Source organism: Dromaius novaehollandiae, chromosome 11 (genome assembly GCF_036370855.1).
Source record: "Dromaius novaehollandiae isolate bDroNov1 chromosome 11, bDroNov1.hap1, whole genome shotgun sequence".
NCBI lineage: Eukaryota > Metazoa > Chordata > Aves > Casuariiformes > Dromaiidae > Dromaius > Dromaius novaehollandiae.
This window is the reverse complement of record NC_088108.1, coordinates 3,236,197-3,256,697: the sequence shown is the minus strand read 5'-3', so window position 1 is coordinate 3,256,697 and position 20,501 is coordinate 3,236,197. Positions and strand designations below refer to the sequence as shown.

The 20,501-nt window shown below is 47.7% G+C and overlaps 2 protein-coding genes across 2 annotated transcripts in view; one reads left to right on the top strand and one right to left on the bottom strand.

Moving 5' to 3' along the window:
• LOC112982510 (DNA-directed RNA polymerases I and III subunit RPAC2-like) overlaps nucleotides 1-6,250 on the top strand; it is a 16,493-nt gene extending 10,243 nt beyond the window's left edge. The window contains exon 5 of the mRNA XM_064518056.1: nucleotides 2,583-6,250. Within this exon, the coding sequence (XP_064374126.1) occupies nucleotides 2,583-2,612 (30 nt within the window). The 3' untranslated portion in view covers nucleotides 2,613-6,250. The remainder of the gene's footprint in view (nucleotides 1-2,582) is intronic.
• Nucleotides 95-20,501, bottom strand: LOC112983290 (endothelin receptor type B-like). The gene is made up of 8 exons (XM_026100302.2): nucleotides 20,252-20,501; nucleotides 14,345-14,884; nucleotides 10,717-10,829; nucleotides 9,981-10,185; nucleotides 9,049-9,198; nucleotides 8,227-8,360; nucleotides 7,456-7,564; nucleotides 95-5,633 (listed from the first exon to the last, which is right to left on the bottom strand). The coding sequence occupies exons 1-8, from the start codon at nucleotides 20,258-20,260 to the stop codon at nucleotides 5,484-5,486; spliced, it is 1,410 nt and encodes a 469-aa protein (XP_025956087.1). The 5' UTR covers nucleotides 20,261-20,501; the 3' UTR covers nucleotides 95-5,483.

Here is a 20,501-nt window from a genome sequence, read left to right as displayed (position 1 = left end):
GGTCTGCAGTTACCAAAGGAACCTGCTGACACTCAATTAAGTATTTAGCAGACTTTGCAGACCCCCTGCCACTTAATAAGAAACATCCAGTGACTTTCCTTTTAAACACCAACGTGTTTTATTAACATACAGAGGAATAAGAGAGAGATCATAAAATGTCAGGATTCTTTCAAATACAAATTGACAGAGTTGGTCTCTCTGACAGGCTGGCAGTGTGTTTGTGTTATCAGACGTAAGGTTGAGAAACCAGCTGAAGGCTACATTTCATAATAAGGCTCCTTTGCATCTCTGCTGCAGTAGATTCATCTTTTGCGTTATTTATAGTGGTCTGTTGCCTTGGGTGGCTGCAGTGGCTTCACTTTTGGCTAATCCTGTCTGGCCTGGTTTCTTGATGCAGAAACCCCTGCCTGGGATAAATACACTTTTGCGTAGGGCTTGGAACCAAGCAGGAACATGTGGGAGAAGGGAAAGAGAGGCTTTGCCTGGTTGATGCCTGGCAATCGTTTCATCCTCTGGCATGAACACTGGCCTGCAGACACAGCACTGTCTTCTGCATGCGTGATCAGGTATGATAATGCAAGAAAGCAATTTTCCTGGTGTGGAGGAAGAGGGAGAAGGGATGGAATAAACTAGAACCTGACTCTTGCACCAAGACTCAATCCCATGACTGCTCAGCAGAGGCTTCATGGAGAGTAACAAACTTCTTTAAAAGGTCTCGAAACCCAGTTGGCCATTGACGCAGTGGTCACTTCCTCCAGCACCCGGGGGATGCTGTGTGCCATGTGCCAGCTACATGTTCCCTGAGCTGGGCTGCAAGGCTTGCTCTGTTCTTGGACTCCCTCTGCACTGGAGGAGCAAGGGAAGGTTGAATATGCTCAGAACTGTACAGCTCTCCTCTGTGAAGGGCGGAAGGAGCTGGCAGCAGGGAGCTGTATTTGCATTTGCACTTCTATGAGCAGCTAAAACCAGACTGCATATGCATTCTTCCTCTGCTGATGCTCATTACTTTCTCTTTGGGCTGCAGCTTGTTGGTCTTGGTCTTGTTTACAGTCTAAGGGAGACCTCCTAACTCTGGGAAAGTGGCATTTGGATGTCAAAACAATATAGGAGCTTTAAAAGGATACCGTTTTCAGTTGGTATCTCAGCTATCTTCTTCTCTCCCTCCTCTCTCACCCTTGGTCAAACTTTGTGGTGTTCAGTTTGAAGGGAGACACTGGGGAGGAAAATGCAAGGGAAAACCTATACCAAAGAGACTGAAGTCACTGTGAAGTAAATCTGCAGCAAGTGATATCAATGTCCAGAGCTGGGATGTATTCATGGCAGTCTGTTTGTTGCAATGTTAATAATGTGCAGATCTAAAACTCATTTTTGAACTATTTAAGCCTGAAATGTTGATCTGATTGTAGCTGCTAATGCAGGAATGATTAAATCTGCTCTTGGAGCATAAAAAGAGATGTTAGCCACTTGGGACATAGAAGGTTGTATAAGGTAAAAGGATTCCCCTGTGTGACTGTAATTCGTATTTGTCTTATAAATATTAGCAGGTTCTGTCTGTTTTATCTGTCATTAGGAGAGGATGGTCGTTCTTGGAAGTTTGGGATGCTGCTCCTTATGGCATTACCAAAGATAACTATAGAAAATTTTCAAGGTGCTTCAGTCTTCACTGAAATGAACAGGAGCTGTGCATTTAAATGTGCTAGTCTCCATGTGCTGTGCAAATAAGAGACAGAACAACATTTCCCCAGCTGCTGTCAGTCACTAAACTGCATGACCATGCTTATCGCTAGTTTGGATGGAGCTGGAGGAAGCCAGGCTGACCTGACTTAAGCTGTTCTGGATGGGAAAGGGCCCTTGCATGCTTTGCTCTTGTTTCGGTGTGATAAAGGTTGACTCTTACCAGTTGGGCCTGGTCTTATTTTGCAACAGAGAGGGCAGAAGCAACCAGAGCCAAGTTTGCTGCTTTAAACTCATAAGCTTCTTTCTCACTTTGCCATTTCACTAGTTTGTCACTCATGGCTTCCCTACCAGGAGGATGTGCAGAGCTTGATGCTCTCTCCTGCCTGTTGGAGGCACAGGTTTCATTTTATCAGGTTCCTGTGTCCCCAGTGCAAAGTATCTCTCACCTCAAGAGAAGAGTATCTCCCTCCCTCATGTCTTGGCGCAATGGGCTGGTGTCCACATCCTTCCTGGATCTGGAATGATCTCGTTTCAAAAGAAAACTGCTTCTCCTGGCTCTCTGCCCAAGGGATCCTTTCTTCTGCCAGCTCCAGCTCTTTTTTGGCATTATTTCTTTTTAATTAAGTGTGGCACTGTGACTGGCATTGCAGGGTTGGGTTGGAACAAATGACCTGAAAACTGGCACCTGGGCTAGCAGAGAAACAGCTCAAATGCCAGGAGAGCAGAGATGGACAGGATGGAGGAAGTCACGTTCCATGTGTGTGTGCATGCTCATCCTCAGCTGTCTCAAGTGCTGATTTGGGACTGAAGCTGGCCCTGCTCGTTGCATCTATTGGTCCTGAGTTACCTAGTGTGACCCAGACTTGCCAGCTTAACCTGACAATTCTCTCCGTTTCCATCTCCAGATCTTATCCATAGTAACCTCTGGTCACTAGACCTGTCAGTCTTCTCCAGGTCATCCAGACTATGAGAGCACTGACCCAAATGAGCCACCGGCAAGTCCCCTACTTGCACACTGATCCTCTCCTATATGACTCCTGCTGTGGAGTCCTCGACAGCCAGGACTATATTCCGGATTTATGCAATGCAACGAGGACCCCGAAAGAGAAAGCTATTGGCTCAACCTGTGACCTAACCACCAGCCATTTCAGGTGAGTATAAGGTAGACTTTCAAAGCAGCCTTGTTAGATAGATTGCATCCTAATTACTGCCTGTCGCTGGGACCCATTGACCTGAGAAGATCTGACACCTCCAAGGGCTTCCTCATTGTGTGGCCCAATATACAGACCCTTCTTTGAAGCAACAAGTCAAGAGGTTTCTAACTACTGGAAAGACTCTGGTGATGTACATGGCAGCAGATGGAGAGGTCAGTGCATCTCGTCTGTCTTTTACCACCCTCCCTTCCAGCCACCAGCACTGAGCAGCTGCCCCGACACCTCCTGAGCAGTCTAGACCCACTGCTCAGGTGAGTGCATGAATCTTAGTACCAACAGAGGAGCAATGGCAGAGATGTTGGTCTGGAGCAAATCACACTGTAGCAGCTGCTTGCAACCAAGCAGTGCTGGCCCTGAATAGGAGGAGAAGGCCTGCCACATCCTACCAGGAGACTGCTAGGAAGTTAGGTTATCTGAAGCTGAATTTGTCACAGTTTGGGATGGAGCAGAATCTGAGTGAGGCCTGGCATTGGGCTTAATTTGACACTGGCTTACCCACTGCTGTGCTCTGAAGTGATTGTTTTCAAGTCACAGACTCGATTTGTCTGTGAATGTGGACAAATATAGAAATATGTAGAATTCACATTTTTTTAAAAGCGCAATCATTTAAAAATTCCTCCTGCTCAGAAGACATCTATGCTGAAACATTTCAGGATTTATCATTTTTCTCCATTGACTTCATTTGTGAAATGCAGCCAGCTCTGGCACTGTTAAATTGATACAAACAAATCTATTCTAGTAGGTATGTAAGACTGTAGAAAACATTCTGGTCTACATGTTTTCCAGTCCTTCTGTTTTCATTGAAACCTGTCTGTCTTTCCAAAATATGATTTTTTTTAATAAAACATTTGCATTTTGGTGAAAGTGAAGCTAAAAAAAACCCCACGACTTGAAAATATTTTGCTTCATTTGCAGGTCTTTTCTCATCTCCCTTTTTCCTTTTTCCCTTTTTTCAGTGACAAGAGGAAAAAGGGAAAGAGGAAGGAAGGAGAAAAGAGGTAAAAGAAAAAAACAGCAGAAAAGCCATCAAAATCTTGGTTACTAAAACTTTCTCATACAGGTTTTCTTGGCCTTTCAGCAAGAGATGCAAGCACAATGGTTCCTAGAAAGTCATGCTGGGAAAAGCACTTGGGGATTAATTGTTTTAAGGAGTAAATTTGTGAAAGGTCTGCCGTATTTCAGTTAGCTCCAGCAGCAATTTGAGCTGGGATCAGACCTTCCCCGACACCTTTTCCAGCCTAGTTTGGCCCTGAGAACGTGCATCTCTGTCCTTTTTACAAATTGCCTGAAGCTCAGTAACATGGTGCTGTGGCCAAAACGTACTGAAGTTCACCCCCACTGCAGCCCTGCCTTGCTAGCAGAGGGAAGATGAAATCCTGGCACCAAAACCCAGGTCACCTGTTTTTTCCTGTCAGAGCTATGGCCTTGCAGGCAATCCCCTTGGAAGCCAATGACTGAAGGAGGCTGTGGGATTTCCAGCTGTTCGAGACTGCAGAGCAAAGCCGGATGCTTCTCTGGAAGGGCTCAACTTGACCCTCTCACTTGCATCCTGTGTCAGGCAAAGAATTAACTGCTTCTGGTTACAAAGGGGGCTTGAAAGGTAAGGGCTGGTTGCTTGGTTCCCGCCTTATCCAGATTCAAGCAATCTCTGCCTTCCCTTTACTGGACTTAGAAACTCTTCCATGGAGGGACAGCACTTTGGGCCAGCTTTAATGCCTGGCTAGAAAGCGGCTAACCTGTCCTTGGGGAGGAGGAAGCTGGAGCAGATGGTTTGGTTGGATGCTGCCATTAGCTTTACCAAGGATCTCCGGTCTCCCAAGCGTTGCTGTCACACACACATAATCATTTTGTTGTGCCTTACACAGGTGGGGTGAACTTCATCCTCAGGAAGAGAGCGTGGGCTAGATTTCCGAGGACCAGGTAGAGAGGACAATAGCCTCCAGCCCTCTGTTAGTGCTCCCCAGGGCAGGTTGGTCACACGATGAAGCTGAGTTGCTGCCCATCCCTCCATATCATGGCTGGAGATTTCAGGCCATTGGTTTCAATAAGACCTATGTGGTGCCTAGGTCTTATGCTGGCTGGCTGCCCAGGGACAAACTGTCCCAGGAACAAAGAGAGAGAGGGTAAGAGATGTAGCTTTGGCTTTGCTTTCGCTTTCTCAGCTGGAAATTGTCATTCATGTTCTTCACGCTCTCCTTCCCATCCCACATCCATGTCAAAGTGATCACATCTCAACCTTTCTTCCCTTTTCACACACATCTCTTCCCCACCCCATGTTTCCACTTAGGACAAATGGCTGTAAGTCACTTGGTTTTCCTACAAGGAAATGAAAAACCCTACAAGGATCTGAATCCCCTTCTTCCCCTTCCCTCAGAGGCAACTCAAACCAGAGGATGGACAAGTGCAGCTCAGAGGCTGTATTCAGAGCTAGTCCTGGGGTCAGTGAATTGCTGCAGCTCCTTCCAGGCGGGTTATAACAGGAAGGCAAAAACGATTCAGGCCCAGCCAGGAAATGGCTGTGCAAGAGAAATGGAGATGTCCTGCCATGTTGTCACAGTGCCTTCTCCTCTCTGCCCTGTGGGCAGTTCATCTTTAGGAAGAGCTGTACTTGTTACTCAAGCGGGAGCTGCTCCGGTCCAGACCAAGCTCCTGCCCATTGGTTTTCCACTTCCCAACAGAGCCCTTCTCATCTGTTGGCGTGATGCTCAGAGCTGGTCTCTGGCACCAGCAGCACAGACAAGACTGTGAAGAGACAAGAGGGTGGAGAGAGAAGTTACAAACCTGGGTTACAGGACAATAGAGGGAGAAATATTCCCTTAGTGATGTTGGCAGGTCAACCTGCACAACATTAGGCTGGGAACTGTAGGTTGCACGTTCTGAGCCCAGTTCTCCTACAGATCTGGTCAGAGTGGGTGTTTCAAAGTAACCATAGGGCTGATGTGGATTGGAAACAAAGATCCCAGATCTCTGGGGAAATCTTGAAAACTTTGGGTACTTTTTGCAGTTGTGTTTTCTCACCCTTGCAGGACCAAAAATATGGATAAAGCTCAACTGGGCTCAACTCCTCTTTCTGCCACAGCAGCTGGGAGGTGATTCACGTCCCATCTCATCCCATCCCGTCCCGTCCCGTCCCATCCCATCCTCCCTCTCTTCCTTTCTCAGGGCTCGACTGCTCCTGAGAATTATCTCTGGGTAACTTAGGCTGGAATTTTAAAGCAGACCCACTCCCTACTTCAGTGCTGTATGGGGACGCTCCTGATCCAGAATGACTGTTTTTTTTCCTCTGCTTTTTGAAGAACTAGTTCTGGGGTAACTTCACAGACACACCAGAGTTTACGGGTGTCTCTTCCTTGTAGGGCTATTCCATGGTGTAACGGCCCTGACTGTGATTCGGATCCCAGCAAATGGCTGAATTATGCATTTCTGAATTGGTAACAAATCTCTGGTGGGGTTTGTCAGTGACTAGACCAGGGCAACACTTCTTTCTACAAGTAATGGCCCAGATAAAAATGGCATGCTTGTAGGTGTCCTTGTTGACCAAAGTGGGCAAAGCTAGCCCTGTCCAGCAGTTGTCAGATCCTCATTCAGACTAGATATTGGCTGAATTTTGGAACTGCTCATTAACCTCTCTATGGGAGGGTGTCCCCTTCCACGACGAGACAGTGCCGATCCATATCACAGGGCCATGTGTGTTGAATTAGGAGGGGATTGGAACAAGGAACATCACCCCCCATCAGCCTCTCTGAGTACATTTGTGCTTGTCTCAGCCAGCAGACTCTGTAATTTGTTTCCTTCCACTATCAGGAAGACAAGGAGAAGAGGAAATAAACCTGACTCTGTTTTCCATTTGCATCTAACTCAAATGTTTCTCAGCAGGGGCTTGGACGCCTAGAAGCATCATTGCCTCTGTGGGAAGAAACACAGCAGCAGTCTGTTCCAGCACAACCTCTTTGGCTGTGCTCCTGGAGCAGGATGTGAAGTTAGGAACAACCAGCAACTTCTCATCCTTTGCAAGACAATACTTGGGAAGTCGGAGGGGGCAGGAAGGACAAGAATGGGATTCCAGTACTAACTGGCTTGTCCTTGATCTGGCACTGGCAAAAGTAACAGCCTCCTGAGAGAAGGGCAGCATGCTCAAGTTTACTTCAAGTTGGGAGGAGAGGCATCTACCAGGGGGAAAATTTGTGAGGAGAAATATAATCAATAAAAGAGCAAATATGGGAATGCTATAAGCTGCTGTCAGGCCCAGAAATGTACCTGATGGGACACTGTCCTGGGAGCCAGGAGCTCCAAGGTCTAAACCAGTCTCTGCCACTGCTTGCTGGGTGTTTGCCAAGCCATTTTCCATCTTTTCCCTCACCAATGAGCAAGTAAGTCCACTGCAATGAGCGTGCCTCTCGTTGCACTGTGCCTGGTCCAGGGAAGCTTGTGCTCTGGGACAGGTGTTTGGGACATGCCCCTCTCACAAAGTCACTCCCCACTGGTGAGCAAACCATCTGGCTTTTGCCGGCCAAAGTGTGCAGTTGTCATAGCCAGGAACTCCAGGGGGTTCCTGGCTTCCTACCTGGAAGCAGTTCTTGAATTTCCGGCTGACAAAGTATAGAGCCACAGGGTTGATGCAGGAATTCAGGGAGGCCATGTTGATCCCAAAGTAATCCATCACCAGGAGGAAACTGAGGCAGGAGGAAAGAGAAAGGGATGAACATGTTGGAAGCTCACCAAGCAGAGAGCTGAGAAAGGATTTCCAAACTGCCTGCAAACTGTCTGGCCCAGGAACCTGCTTCCACAGAGAGCCAGTGACCGATACCAGAGGGGAAAGCACAGAACAGCCCCTCCTGTACTTGGGCAATTGCACAATGCTTTTTCTTGCAAGTGTCGTTTACTGAGCAACCTAAGATCGCAAGATCTGCTCTCCCCTGGGTGACCTTGATGTTCTCAGACTCAAACGCAGTAGCGGTATCTAGCAGTGTTCAGGTGTGATGGGTAGGAAGGAGAGGGGAAGATGGGCATCTACCATGTGGCATAAAGTGGGCACTGTCCTCAGAAATGCTGCAGTCCTTTACTCCTGCAGTGATTGCTTCTCTGCCCAGGAGATCTCTTTAATCCATAGATTTACAGAGACCTTGCACAATGGAATTTCCCTTCCTCTTGGGATCCCCCACACCCTCTTTTTGTGCCTATTAGAAGGGCAATGGTGTTTAGAAAAGGAACCAGTGAAAGAGGTAGGGTTTTGGAAGGCAACTCCATCAGTCTGACATGAACACAGCAGTGTCTCTGCCAGCACCCACAGGACATGGTGCCAGAGTGAGGGCTGCACTCATGATCGTGCCCCTACCTGAGCAGTTCACATCTGTTGGGGTCCGTCTGGTCATAGATGGTCTTTTTCAGGATGCGGCTGAGGTGGAGCGGCAGCCAGCAGAGTGCGAAGATCACCACTAGGCAGAACACCGTCTTGGCCACCTCCCGGCGCTGCAAGGAGAAGGTGGACAGTGGAGAAGGGATGCTCCGGCTAAGCACAGGAGAGCAGGTGCAGCAAAGCATCACCTTCCCACTCTGAGCAGGGGCCCCTCAAGTCATTTTTATCACCTGATGAGGGCTGAATACCTCTTCTGAATCAAGGCATTACCTATAGCTCTTCATTGCTGTGTCATGAGGAAAGTTCTGATATCTGGGCTGCAGAAAGGGGTAGGGTACCAGCAGCACAAGTAGACCAGGATAGAGACTCCTTCACATACACACACAGAGTCATTGCTCTCTGCGACTCTGGTAGGGTTATACTCCCCGGGACACAGGTGCCTCCCCCATCCACCCTTCACATTACATTAACTTGATGACCAGCTGGTCTACCTCAAAGGATCATTCTGCAAAGGGCGAGAGGGGGCCAGTGAACTATTCTTCCTGCATCCTGTGTTTGTTATAAGGCACCTACAGCACTTGATCCACTTTGGTGGTGCCACAGTAAGGCTAGAGATAAATGACCATAAGAAATTGAAAATCAAGCTGATCCATGGTCATAATGCTAGTGGTTTTGGTTATCCCTGAGATGGGAGATTGTAGAACTGAAGGCCCCTGTACTTTATTTAATCCACGCATCCCCTTCTACGGCACTCTCCTGTTTTGGGAAATATCTGGGTTTCTGCTCTTCTGTGTCCCTTACCCGTTTCATGTGGTCATTCAGAGCAATTCTCATTCCATTTCTCTTGCTCAACATCTCGCAAGACATGAGGGTGTAGAAGATGCCAGTGCATACCAAGGGGAGGCAGAAGTAGAACCCGAAAAGCCACCAGTCCTTCACGTCATGATAGAACTGCATGCAGAACAGAGAGGGATGTGAATGTGAAACCCAGAACAGAGAGGGATGTGAATGTGAAACCTAGGAGGAGGGTGTGTGTGCATGAGGAGGGGGTAACTGGGGCATGAGCTGACCTGACAGCTGATCCTGATGCTGACCAATATCAGACCATTCTGACATTTCTGACATGGAAAAGTGTAACAACCCCTGTTTTGGGTGTATATTGGATTATCTTTCCCCAAACTAGTGCACATGCTTATCGCAAAGAAATAAAGGTTGGTTTACATACTCCAGCACAAGTCTGGCGCATCACTCCACAGCTGCCAGTCCAGTCTAGCACTCTTGTGCAAGAGGCAATTGCAAGGAGCTTATCTTGGCAGACAGAGGCAGTAAGTTTTAATGCCTTTTTATTTCCATTCTGTCCCTTAGCTGGCCTTGTGCTAACTGTTACCCATGCAGAATGGTTCTGGAGCTGCTCCTTGACCTGCTGTGGCAGTGTAGCAGGTTCTGGAGCTTACTTAGATGGGGTACAGCCTTCTGAGGTGGACAGTGAACACAACCCAGCTTAAGGCCCAGCTCCCCATTTTCTGATCCCACATTCACAGCAAGACTGCCCCGTGTCAGTACAACGCTGGGCCTCCTGTGCCTTGTCTGATACTGCTTTCCCCATGTTTACACTGACGGCTAGGAGAAGCCATCTGCAGAAGCACCAGATTCTGTAAACAAGGAGGGAGGATGCCTCATCTGCCTGCCTCCCTCTCTCTTGTGCTGCAGCTGCAATAGGGCAGAGTACACACCATCATGAAGCTGGATTTCTGTTCGGAGGAGAGCATGCACACCCACAGGTCTCGGTCCCAGTAGTTGAGCTCCACCATGTCGAAGGCTATAGCTTCGGGGACTGCAAGCACAATGGCCACTACCCAGATGAGCGTCACCTCGACTGCCTTCCACATGGGGATTCCTATCCCCTGGATCCGACTCCAGGAAGCCACCGCTCGGTACCTGTCGAACATGTGGAAACACAACAGGGAGGGAACAGAGAGGAGTGAGAAAAGCAAAAGAGAGGAGGGGGTTGATAAGGTGGAAATTAAGAGTTGTTCCCAAAGGCCCTTTCTCTTACATCTTCCTCCTTCATTTCAGAGTAGAAACAGACCCAGGAACATCCTTCAGTGGAATGGGAAGGATCAGAAATGGGCTCATAAGAGACCTCAAAAGGGATGAGTGTGATATCCCATGTGTCTCTACCCTACTCCACTGGAAGAGATGCCACCCACCTCCACCAACCCAGCACATTCCAACACGTCATGCTCTTCCCCTCAATTTTTTCTGGCAATACTTGAGCTCTATCCCCACAGAGAAGAGTCAGTTCCTGGTAGATATCACCTCTATGTGACAGCATCTGGTGCCCTTTCTGAAATTTGGCCTGGAGTGGAACCAAGCTGCCCTGCACTGTCCTTTGGTGACAATGAAGGGACATGCCATGGTTAAATATGGGCCAGGCTAGCAATGAAGCAGTAGAAGTTTTTTTATTACCTGTCGATGCTGAGAGCACAAAGACTGAGAACTGTGATGCCCACTGAGGCCTTCTGGATGAAGGGGACCAGCTTGCACACCTGCACACCAAAGGGCCAGTCTTTTGCCAAGAGCTGGGGAAGAACCACAGGGTTAACAGTCTGCTTTGAGAAACTGTGTCCAGCTTCCTGTAACATCAGGTGGTTACCCACATGGTAAGAGAAGTCCACAAAGAGCAGCTGAAAGCACTCTGAGGTTACCTCCACTGGGATTACGTGGTGCGTGCTCTCCAGTACTTTTTGTAATACTGGGAACCATTAATTTCCCCAAGGACTGGTAGTGAGATGAATTGACACATACATGGAAGGATGGTCCAGACACTAGGTCCTTAATCCAAACTCTGTGCGGTTTAGGATGAATATGTATCCTAAAAGCCTGGGCTTTGGGTTGCTTTCAGAAGGGTAGGGGGTTTCGTTCTCAGATGCAGCCAAAATCCTGGAAGGACAGCTTCTTTCAGAATGCTTTCAAAGCCATGTAGGCTTAAGCCTTCACCATACTCTGCCTTTCTACCACACTTAGAGTCCTTTGTGCAAATCCCCCTCAAACTTTTTGTGCAGCATTAGTTGAAACGAATGATATTTGATTGCCTGTGACCAAAGGAAAGCAATGGTGGACTTAATCAAGTGATCTGAGCATCCCCAGTGTGTCAGAACATCCTGAACAAATTAAGACAAGGCAAGAAGCTACATTTGTTTCTAAGTGAATTTCAGGAAGATCAGGATAATGCAGTGCAGAATGAACTAACTTGATTTCCCTGTCTTGTTTCTGCCAAGGACCAAATTGCACTCAACCCTCCAAGTTGCTTACTTGCTGGACAAAGAAACAGGCTAAGACTCCAAAGGTCAGTGAGTGGAGACTCCACCAGTTGAAAAGTATCAAGTTGGTCTGAGATAGGAGATGATCTACTTTATTTGAAATAATTGTTTAGATCCATTATCACATGGAATGCAACAGCATTACTCCAAGGATGAATTTCCCCTGTTGATTTGAATGAGGATAGTGCAGAGGGAGAAGGGGCGGGGGTTCACAGACCTGGTCTGGATAGGGTGTGGAAGAGGAAGCCCATGTAAGGAAGTGGTCATAGCCATAATATGGTACACGGTAGTTCTCCATATAGTGACATTTATATTCTTGCACTGCCTGGCTGTTTTTAACTAAGAAAGATTTCATGACACTGCTGAACGGAAACTCAGTGCCACACATGGCTACGCTGATCTATGACTGATAAAACACTTACACTGAGACTGAGTCCTAAAATCCCTGGAAGCATCTGCTGTTCTTGGCCTTCTCTCACTCCAGTCCAGTTCTACAACCTGTGCCAGCAGCCTCCTTTCCTTCTGCTCCCAACTTCTCTCATCTCTGGCTGTTGATTTGGTCAGGTTTTCCCTCTGAGGTCAGTAGCTACCTGTGGCCCCCAGCTCAGCTGGGGCAAGCAGAGCTATCGGAGGCAACAAGATGCCCTAGAGGCAGGAGAAATCCAGAGTCATTGACTCACGAGGATGTGATGGATCTTGGGCTCACAACCCTTATATCCCTGAGGTAGCTGAGGCCCATCTTAAAGTTGCCCTCACTCAGAACAACTCCCCAGGCAAGCTCTTTAGTTTGGCCTCAGCAGCAACACAACCCCAAATCAGAAGCTCTCCTAGAAATCAGGGCCTGAGGTGAAGGTGACCGATTCATCCTACCCTTTCCTTTTGTCTGAAAACCTGGGCAATCCACGTCTCATCTGTTTCTGCCTCATAAGAAGACACACCACAAAGGAGGGAGGTAACTGGGCTGCTCTTAGGACCACATTACTCATAGTTAGTTTGGCCTTCTCAAAGAAGCATCAGCTTCTCTGAGAGGGGGCTGGAAGGTGAGGTGCAGAAGGCAGAGGGAGATGCTCAAGCAGATTAGGAAAATCCAAAGCATCAGTTGGGAAATATCAGTGTAGATATGGCCAGAGCAGGGAGTATCTGTCCCTGGGGATTTGACCCAGTTTCCCCATGAAAAGGCAGGAAACATCAATGCAAGGCCTTAGCGTGGACAAAATATCTTGACCTTTTCTTGTACCAGCTGCAAGCTGTGCTGCTTGCAGCTCTGAGATGGTCAAATGTCTCTGTGTCACTTCTCACGAAGCATGGCAAAGAAAGAATTAAAATGGAAGGCTTCCTGCGTTGGTTTTGGCAGGACAGGTATTGGAGGGGCTTTGCTGATAGTCCTCGGTCAGACCTGATTGTGCTTGTCTGCACAGCCCTCGGCCCTGTCAAATGGGCAGAGGGTAGATGTGATCCCAAAGAACTGCTAGCATTGCAGCCACGTTCCCCCGACTGTGTCTCCCCTGTCAGGCAGAACAAATCACACATTATTCAAAACAAAGGGGATCTGTCTGTGTAAAAGCAGAGATGGGCTGTACCCCATGGGTGGAGGAAGGCAGCTGGATCAGTGCTGCTGGCCACAAGCTACTCTGTTTTCTCAGCTGATGACAGGAGAAGATTCACATGTGATTGAAATCCTGTGTGTGGATCCATATACTGGTGTTGCAGGGGATCATCTGGCTTTCAGACTTGGCCACCTGGACAACCTGGCAGAATGACTTCCCTCACAAGATTTTTTGGAACTAAAAATCCCTTTACAGTTTTCAGTCCAGTTTCATTAAAAATGTATCTATTCAGAGTGATCAGAGTCTTTGACAATAACAGCTGGTTGTTCTCACAGTCAGATTATGCACATCTTCCTCCTACTCTGAGTTTCTCCCTGCCACCTGGCCTGTTTGCTTCAGGAATGCTCTAGGATTCAATTTTCACTTTCTAGGCTGAAGATTAAAGACTTCCCCACAAACAGATCTGACTGAGCTCTAAGACATCCCTTCCAGCCATTCCTATAATCCTCTGATTCCCCTCTGACTCCAGTCCACCAAAACCTTTCTCAAGTAGCTGCACTAGTCCAGGCACATCACAGCTATTGTAGCTTAACTTCTGCTCTTAACTGGTGTCTCAGGTCTAATGCCCATGTCTGCCCAGCCCTCTCTGCCTTGATGCGGCATGCAGAGCTCAGCTTGACCTGGTTATTTGTTGTGCACCTTCTCTCTAGCTTGGGGAGCGATGTCTCTGCAAGAAGCCCATATTTTATAATTACAGCCCTTTACTTTGTTCCTTAATGAGTCTTCAAGTTTAGCTAGAATAAGATACATATTTGCTTGAGGCCAACTTACTGAACAGTGCTGGGAGAGGTGTCTCCAGTGCACAAGAACAATAGTATTTGCTCAGCTGAAATAAACTTTGGGTTGTAATGTCATGGGACTACAAGTGATTCTCTTCCTGTGATTTTAAATTAGATTTAGAAGGTCTGGAAGTTAGCTGAATGTTGTGTGTGTGTATGTGCACAACACAGCTGTAGCTAAGGACACTTTCTTTTTCTTAGAAATGTACTCTGCACTTTTGGTCTGTTTTCTTTTCCTTTTGAGAACAGGAAGACCCTCCCCCTCTCCTTTGCAAAAATGGAGTCCACAGTAAAGAGCAAAGGATAGATTTTAACCAGGGCATGTGGGAGCAGATACCATTCCTGCAATTGCAAGGCTGATGTGACGTTCATGCTACATGGAACCTACCTTATACACATTGATGGGCAGAGCGATGAGGATGTAGAGAAGGTCCCCGAGGGCCAAGCTAGCAATGAGGACATTCGGCCCATTCCTCATGCACTTGTTCTTGTAAATGATCCTCAGGAGCGTGGAATTCCCAATGATCCCTACTATGAAGATGGTGCAGGACACAATAGTGTTGATATACTTGAAGATGTGTCTGATATCTGCAGGCTTCACGCACACAGGCAGCAGGGGTGGCTCGGTCTCGGTGCTCCTGGGGAGGCTCTCTGAGTGGTTTGAGAATTTGACATCTTGGAACAGGCTTGGCTGGACAAGACTGTAAGCCTGCTCCTGGCTAAGCACCTCAAAGGGAATGGTGCTCTCCTGGAAAGCCCTTGGAGTCTGGCCACATGCCCCTGAGAAGAGGCAAGTCAGAGAAATGGCTAGAGCTGCAGGAGCTGGGATTTTCACCGAAGAAGACTGAAATGGCAAAGCCCAGCAGATTCCTGGTGCAGAACTCCTTGCAAGGCTCATGGTACGTCTCTGCTTGGGTCTTGATTTGATCTGTAGATGAAGAAAGGGACAAGGGAGGGAAATTGGTCAGCAAAGGACAGAGGAACAAGATGAAATTGAATGAAAGGAATCTCAGGAGAAAGTCTGTCATCACAGCGATCAGAGGTAATGCTGGATTAGATACCATCCAGTCAGAGCAGCTGACACCCATGGGTGGGAGTCTTTGCTTCTAAAATTAAACATGCCTATTCAGTAACATAAATTTAAAGGGAAAAAAAGCAGTCTCTTATGCCTCTTTCACAGGATTTCAGCAAACGATGTCACCTGTCCCTTTTCAAATAGACGTTTTTATTTCCCCTGTGTGAGTGTGCCGGAGTTCTAAATTGCGAGGTGAGGGTTACCCTCGTATCAGCAAGGAGCTCTGAAATAGCTATGCACCTTCAGAGCATTCAGCTTGGTAGCACTGCTCACCCAGTAAACCTGACTTTCTCCCTGGCACAGCCTTTTATACCTCTCTGCCACCCCCTATACTTCTCAGTTTCTGACTGTTTGAAAAAGGTCAGAGGAAAAAAAGTCCTCCCTTACCGCAAACAAGACTGAGCTGGCTGTGTGATGGGGTGGCAGGACCCACTGTAGGATGTTCTAGTGCAGAGATCTGCAGGATATGCCAGGTGGAGCAGGGGAATTGACCCTGTTTTTCCGAGCCCTGGGCTGACGCAGTATGCAGCAGCACTGATACAGCAGAATTTTGCCTATGAATGCACACCCTTCTGTTTAAGAGGCACTGCCAAGGCCCATGAGAAGGTGCCAGAGAGGGATTCTTTTGATGAAAAGCAGATGTCAACAGGCAAGTGTTGGCCTATGAACTAGTCACCTCTACAGTCAGTGGAGAGAAAGAAGCAGTTCCAAGGCCCTGTCGAGGTCTGCACATCTGGATGATTCTGCAAACCCCATCTCAGGGGTCTACAGAATCAGTGGAGCTTTTCTCCCAATTCATGCCACGAGAAAACTGGAGCAGCACTGAAATCCTATTCTTCAGCAGATCCATATGCCATCTTACAATGCAAAGAGAAAAGACTCGACATATTCTTGCTGGGAACCATGCTGGGAAAATACCACAAGGGTTTTTCCAGAAATGCTGTATCAATACCCGACATCTTATTCCAATTTATGTGCAAATAGAACACCCCCTCCTTCCCCATCTTTATAGTTGTTAATTGAACCACTTCCTTTCCAAAGCCACTGTGCCATTCAACTCAATTCCTGGGGATATAAATCTCCCCGTTGTTTGCAGTTTTGACTGCTGAGCGCAGTAAAAGGCCTCTCAAGCTGACCAAGGCTGGAACACTAATAATAAATATCCCCAGAGCAGATTCTGCTTTGCAAGTCTCAGACAGTGCTTCCAAACAGAACTGGACAAGTTGCTGCTCCACCTGTGGCTTATGAGAAAGCACATCCCAGACCTTAATCTCCTAATGGCATTGCCTGGTGGCAGTGGTTAGTGCTATAGAGAAGGAGGCAACAAAAGGATTGTCTGAGAGTGTGATTTCTCTAAGCACCAGGGCATGCCGCAGACAGGAACAGATCTTAGGTCCCCTAGTTAAAGTGTGTGAAGAATGTTTTTCTCATCCTGTGAAACTCTGCGGCTTTGCAGTGGGGAAAAATTGCTGTGCCCAGAACGAGAGCAGGAGCCTTAAAGGGTTTCTGTGGGGTGAGATTTGCCACCCTCTCCCCTCCACATACCCCAAGGGGAGGCAACTCTAGTGATCAGAGTGCCCACCTGGGATTTAGAGATGGGATTCAGTCTCTACTCTTTAACTCCAGCAAGCAGAGGGGGGATATGAGCCCAAACCCGTGTATCCCCGGGTATCTGCTCCCCTAGGACCATTCAGCCAGGGCACTGCTGACATGTAGCAGGGGTCCCCCCTGCCCATGTACCCGGTGTATCCCAGGACCAGAAGTGTGCGTATGTTGGGAGCATACTGTTCCCACTCCAGGATGATATGGCCAAGACACCCATGAGCCCTGCCAGGTACAAACCCAGCTCCTCCAGATAAAACTATTCATTTCTCACATGTGTAAGAGACACAAATCAGGCTTTGTGGAAATGCTTGTGCATTTCTGGTTGTTTGGAAGACTCCAGCATTATCAACACAAAGCTGGGCTGTTTCCCAATGAAGCAGTCTAACCAGGCATATCTTTTTCTCAGTTTCACCCTACTACTCTTGCCAAGAAATCTAAATCAGGCTTAGTTCCTTCTGACCCTTTTACCTCCTTCAGTCAAGTCCTTAGTGCTTTAAACTGTAAACAAGCAGCTTTAGGAAGAAGTTTAAAACTTATTCCCACTTACATGTCAAAGATAGACAATAAAATAATGAAGTTCCTTCAATCAATCATAGTTTAAATAGATCTCATGAACTAGACAATTTAAGCTTTCAGTTCCATTATAATAAAGGCATCTTAAAAGTGTTTCCTTTCTAGTTTGAATCCTCATGTTAGAATGGCACATTAGATATGGTTTCACAGAGGAAAATAAAAGATCCCATCACTTTTCAGCTTAGAATCAGCACGCTTTTATCTGCTAAAATATTCATGCTTGGTGCATAGTCATCCTGTGTGTTCACTGTGCCTTTCATCCGTGCAGACTCTAACAGCTTTGCAAACTTAACCAGCAGATAACCCATATTGGCATGAGCCAAAACAGCCACTACAAAGCTATCTGCTTGCCTATGGCAGAAAGAAAGCCGTTTTCAATGACTTAAAGAGTATTTAGAGAAAAGTCTCCATATGACAGTTGGGAAAAGAACTCACGTCTGTCCTGTAAGAGCTCAGCTCTCAAAGGCATGTAGGTATCCCAGCACTGAAGTCTGTAACTCCTAAGAAAGAAGTTATCTTAAGACTGGGGAAACTCTTGGCCCATACTGTCCATCCTGCATGGGGAGAGCTAAGTGCCTAAGGAAGGGATGGTGGGATGCCATCTTCTCACCTAGTTTAGCCAGTATAAAATGCTACTGGAAGAGACTAAGATAAGCACCAGAGCAGCTGGCTACTGAGAAGTCTGGGTAAGAAGGAGCCTTCTTTCACAAAAACCCCTTTGGGGATACATTGGTCAAAGCTGAGGACTCATAAAAAAGTTGTCACCAGGCAGTGTCTGGAGGGAGAAATTCCACCTACTTGCTGGAACAATCCTAGATTTTGGTGGCTATGATGCATGAAGGTCCTGGAGCCTCCCCTGGGCTCAGTAAGTCCCTATTTAGCTGTTTGCCAAATCTGGGACCTTGCGACCGGAGGGGGTTCTCTGACGCTACCTTCCTTCTGACATTTGCCTAAATATCTGATCCAACTGCTGTCCTGGAGACAAGGTGCTGACCAGGGAGGACTTTTGACCTGACTTGTTATAATACTGTTCTCATCTGTGACACCCGCTCTGGTGCTGGGCACCTAGCTGCGTTTGGAAGGGGGAAAAGAAGGGAGGAAGAGAACTGGTGAACAACCCTAAGAAGCACAGACGTGACACATTGGAGACCTGGACTCAAATCCCTCCCATCTGGTTTGGGGCAGAGACTTCAGCCTGCACCCCTGCTAAGGTCCCCAGCTCTCTGCTTGCCCCAGTCTGCCCTGAGTGCAGCTATCTCACTCTTTCCTGTGGGAGCTGTTCTCTACAGAATAAGAAGTTTTTCATTTGGCCAAAGAAGGAGGAGGAGTTAACTAGATCATCTGATGACTGCAGTCTTGATGTGGGAGGCTTAAATTCAGCTCTTTTCCGTGGCAAATCTTGTGTTGGTTCTGCTGGAGCCAGAGAGATTGAGACCGCTGACCTTGTCCAGGGTGCAGGACGCAGGGGTTCATGCCCCTCCTTCACATACAGCCAGAGTCTCTTGGGTGGGTGCCCTAACCAACACCCTCCTCTCTTCACTGCTCTATGTGCAGAATTGGGGCCTAGTGGGGAGTGCAGACCTATCTTAGAAATCAGCCAGGACACTGTCTGTGGTCCTCCAGGGTCAGGGCAGCTCACGGCGAGCAGCAGTGCACAGCGTAGGCAAATGCCTGTCCTTTGGGTACCCATGCAGTCAAGCAGAGTGCGCTGGGGGCTTTGAGAAAGTTGGTGGTTCCTGGAGTCAGAAGCAGACAGAGAGGTAACAGAGCAGCTCCGGAAAGCTGTGTCCTGTGCATTTTGCTGCCATGGGCTGCTCCTATCTGCTGTCACAGAGGCAGAACTGCAGAGTCTGATGTGGCTGTTCAGCCCCTGGGTATTTGGCAGAACAGCTCATGTGAGTAAGGATCACAGGACACTGCTCACTGTATCCTGCCTGTCCTCTCGACAACGCAGTTGCAAAGCCATTTCTGAAAAAAATTCTTCTCGTCCCGCTTGCCTTAAAATCCAATTATTTAGTAAAAAAGGAGCATTGTTTTCTCCTGTTCAACAGCCCTTTGGCTCATTTACTTCTTCCCCTCCATATTGCCTCTCCTCTCACATATCTCAGAGTGCTTAAACAAAAATGAGATTATCAGCCTGTATCACTTATGGGAAAAATGAGGACCTTGAGGCTTGTTCAGTGCCCAGCAGATATGAAGCCACGGACAGCATCACTTGACCTAAAATCATTTGAGGAAGTAACTTTGTACCTGAAGTGACACCTGCACTGGCTTGGGCTCTTATGTTAGCAAATAGCTTGAAAACGTGAAAATGGAGACCACCGTTCCACTATGCTGGGTCCAAAACCTAGCTGAATCCACTGAAGTTATGACAGGGACATCAGGAGAATAATGCTCAGATAGGAGGTTAGACTGAAAACCATTGCTAAAACCCCCCTACAGCCTGCTCCCATCTGAAAGGTGGTACGCGCAGGCCCAGGGTCTCCCGACTGCTCTTGCCTGGAAGCCGGGAGAGCCCGCCTCATCCCAAGTGAGGTTACTCGTCTTAACCCAGCTCCCTGTGCCCCATGTTGCACGCTGGCCTGCCTGCAACAGGGCACCCGCTGCATCCAGGAGCAACTGTGTGCACGAGAGCATGTGCTCTCCTGCCAGACTAACCTCACCAAACACAAAACAGACCTTTCCTACAGATAAACATCTCTTGTGGGGAAAATGCTGTGAGTGGGGAGAAAGGAAGAAACAGGTTCATATTAATATCACTTCGCAGCTCTCTCCCTGACCTGAACACAACCTGGTCCCAAAGCAGAGGCAGGGTTAAGGCATTTGTCTAGAAATGTCCTGGATTCCTTTTCCGGCTCATGCACCCTTTCCCTATGCACCTGTTAGACCTTGCTCAGGCACCATGATCCCTTCAACATCTCACCCAGAGTGGGAGCCCAGGGAGGGCTGACAAACATGCAAAAATTCACACTGAAGCACAAAATCATTTTGTTTGCAAATTACTGCATGGAACAGCAAAGCTTTTCGACAGAATTAAGTTACCTTCTTCATGGCTATGAACTTTTGATGCTCCTGGGATCAATTTCTTTCCCTCTTATGGCTTCTTCCGTCTGAGCAGGCAGCTGAGCATGTTCTGCAGGTCCCAGGAGAACTACAGTGTTTTAGATCCCGGAGTTTGCCTCTGTGAGTGTGCTTGTATTCAGGAGAATGTTTCTTCCCTCTTGTGATTTGCTGAGGTTTCTCTGAATGGAGCAGTTGGTTATATAGAAAATCACAGGGCTCTCCCCACTGC

Excerpts from the sequence above, each read along its gene's own strand:
- LOC112983290 (XM_026100302.2), bottom strand. Across the intron at positions 10,186-10,716 it reads TGTGCTCTCAGCATCGACAG|GTACCGAGCGGTGGCTTCCT; the intron begins GTAATAAAAAAA and ends CATGTTCGACAG. Across the intron at positions 9,199-9,980 it reads AGAAATCCAGCTTCATGATG|TTCTATCATGACGTGAAGGA; the intron begins GTGTGTACTCTG and ends TTCTGCATGCAG.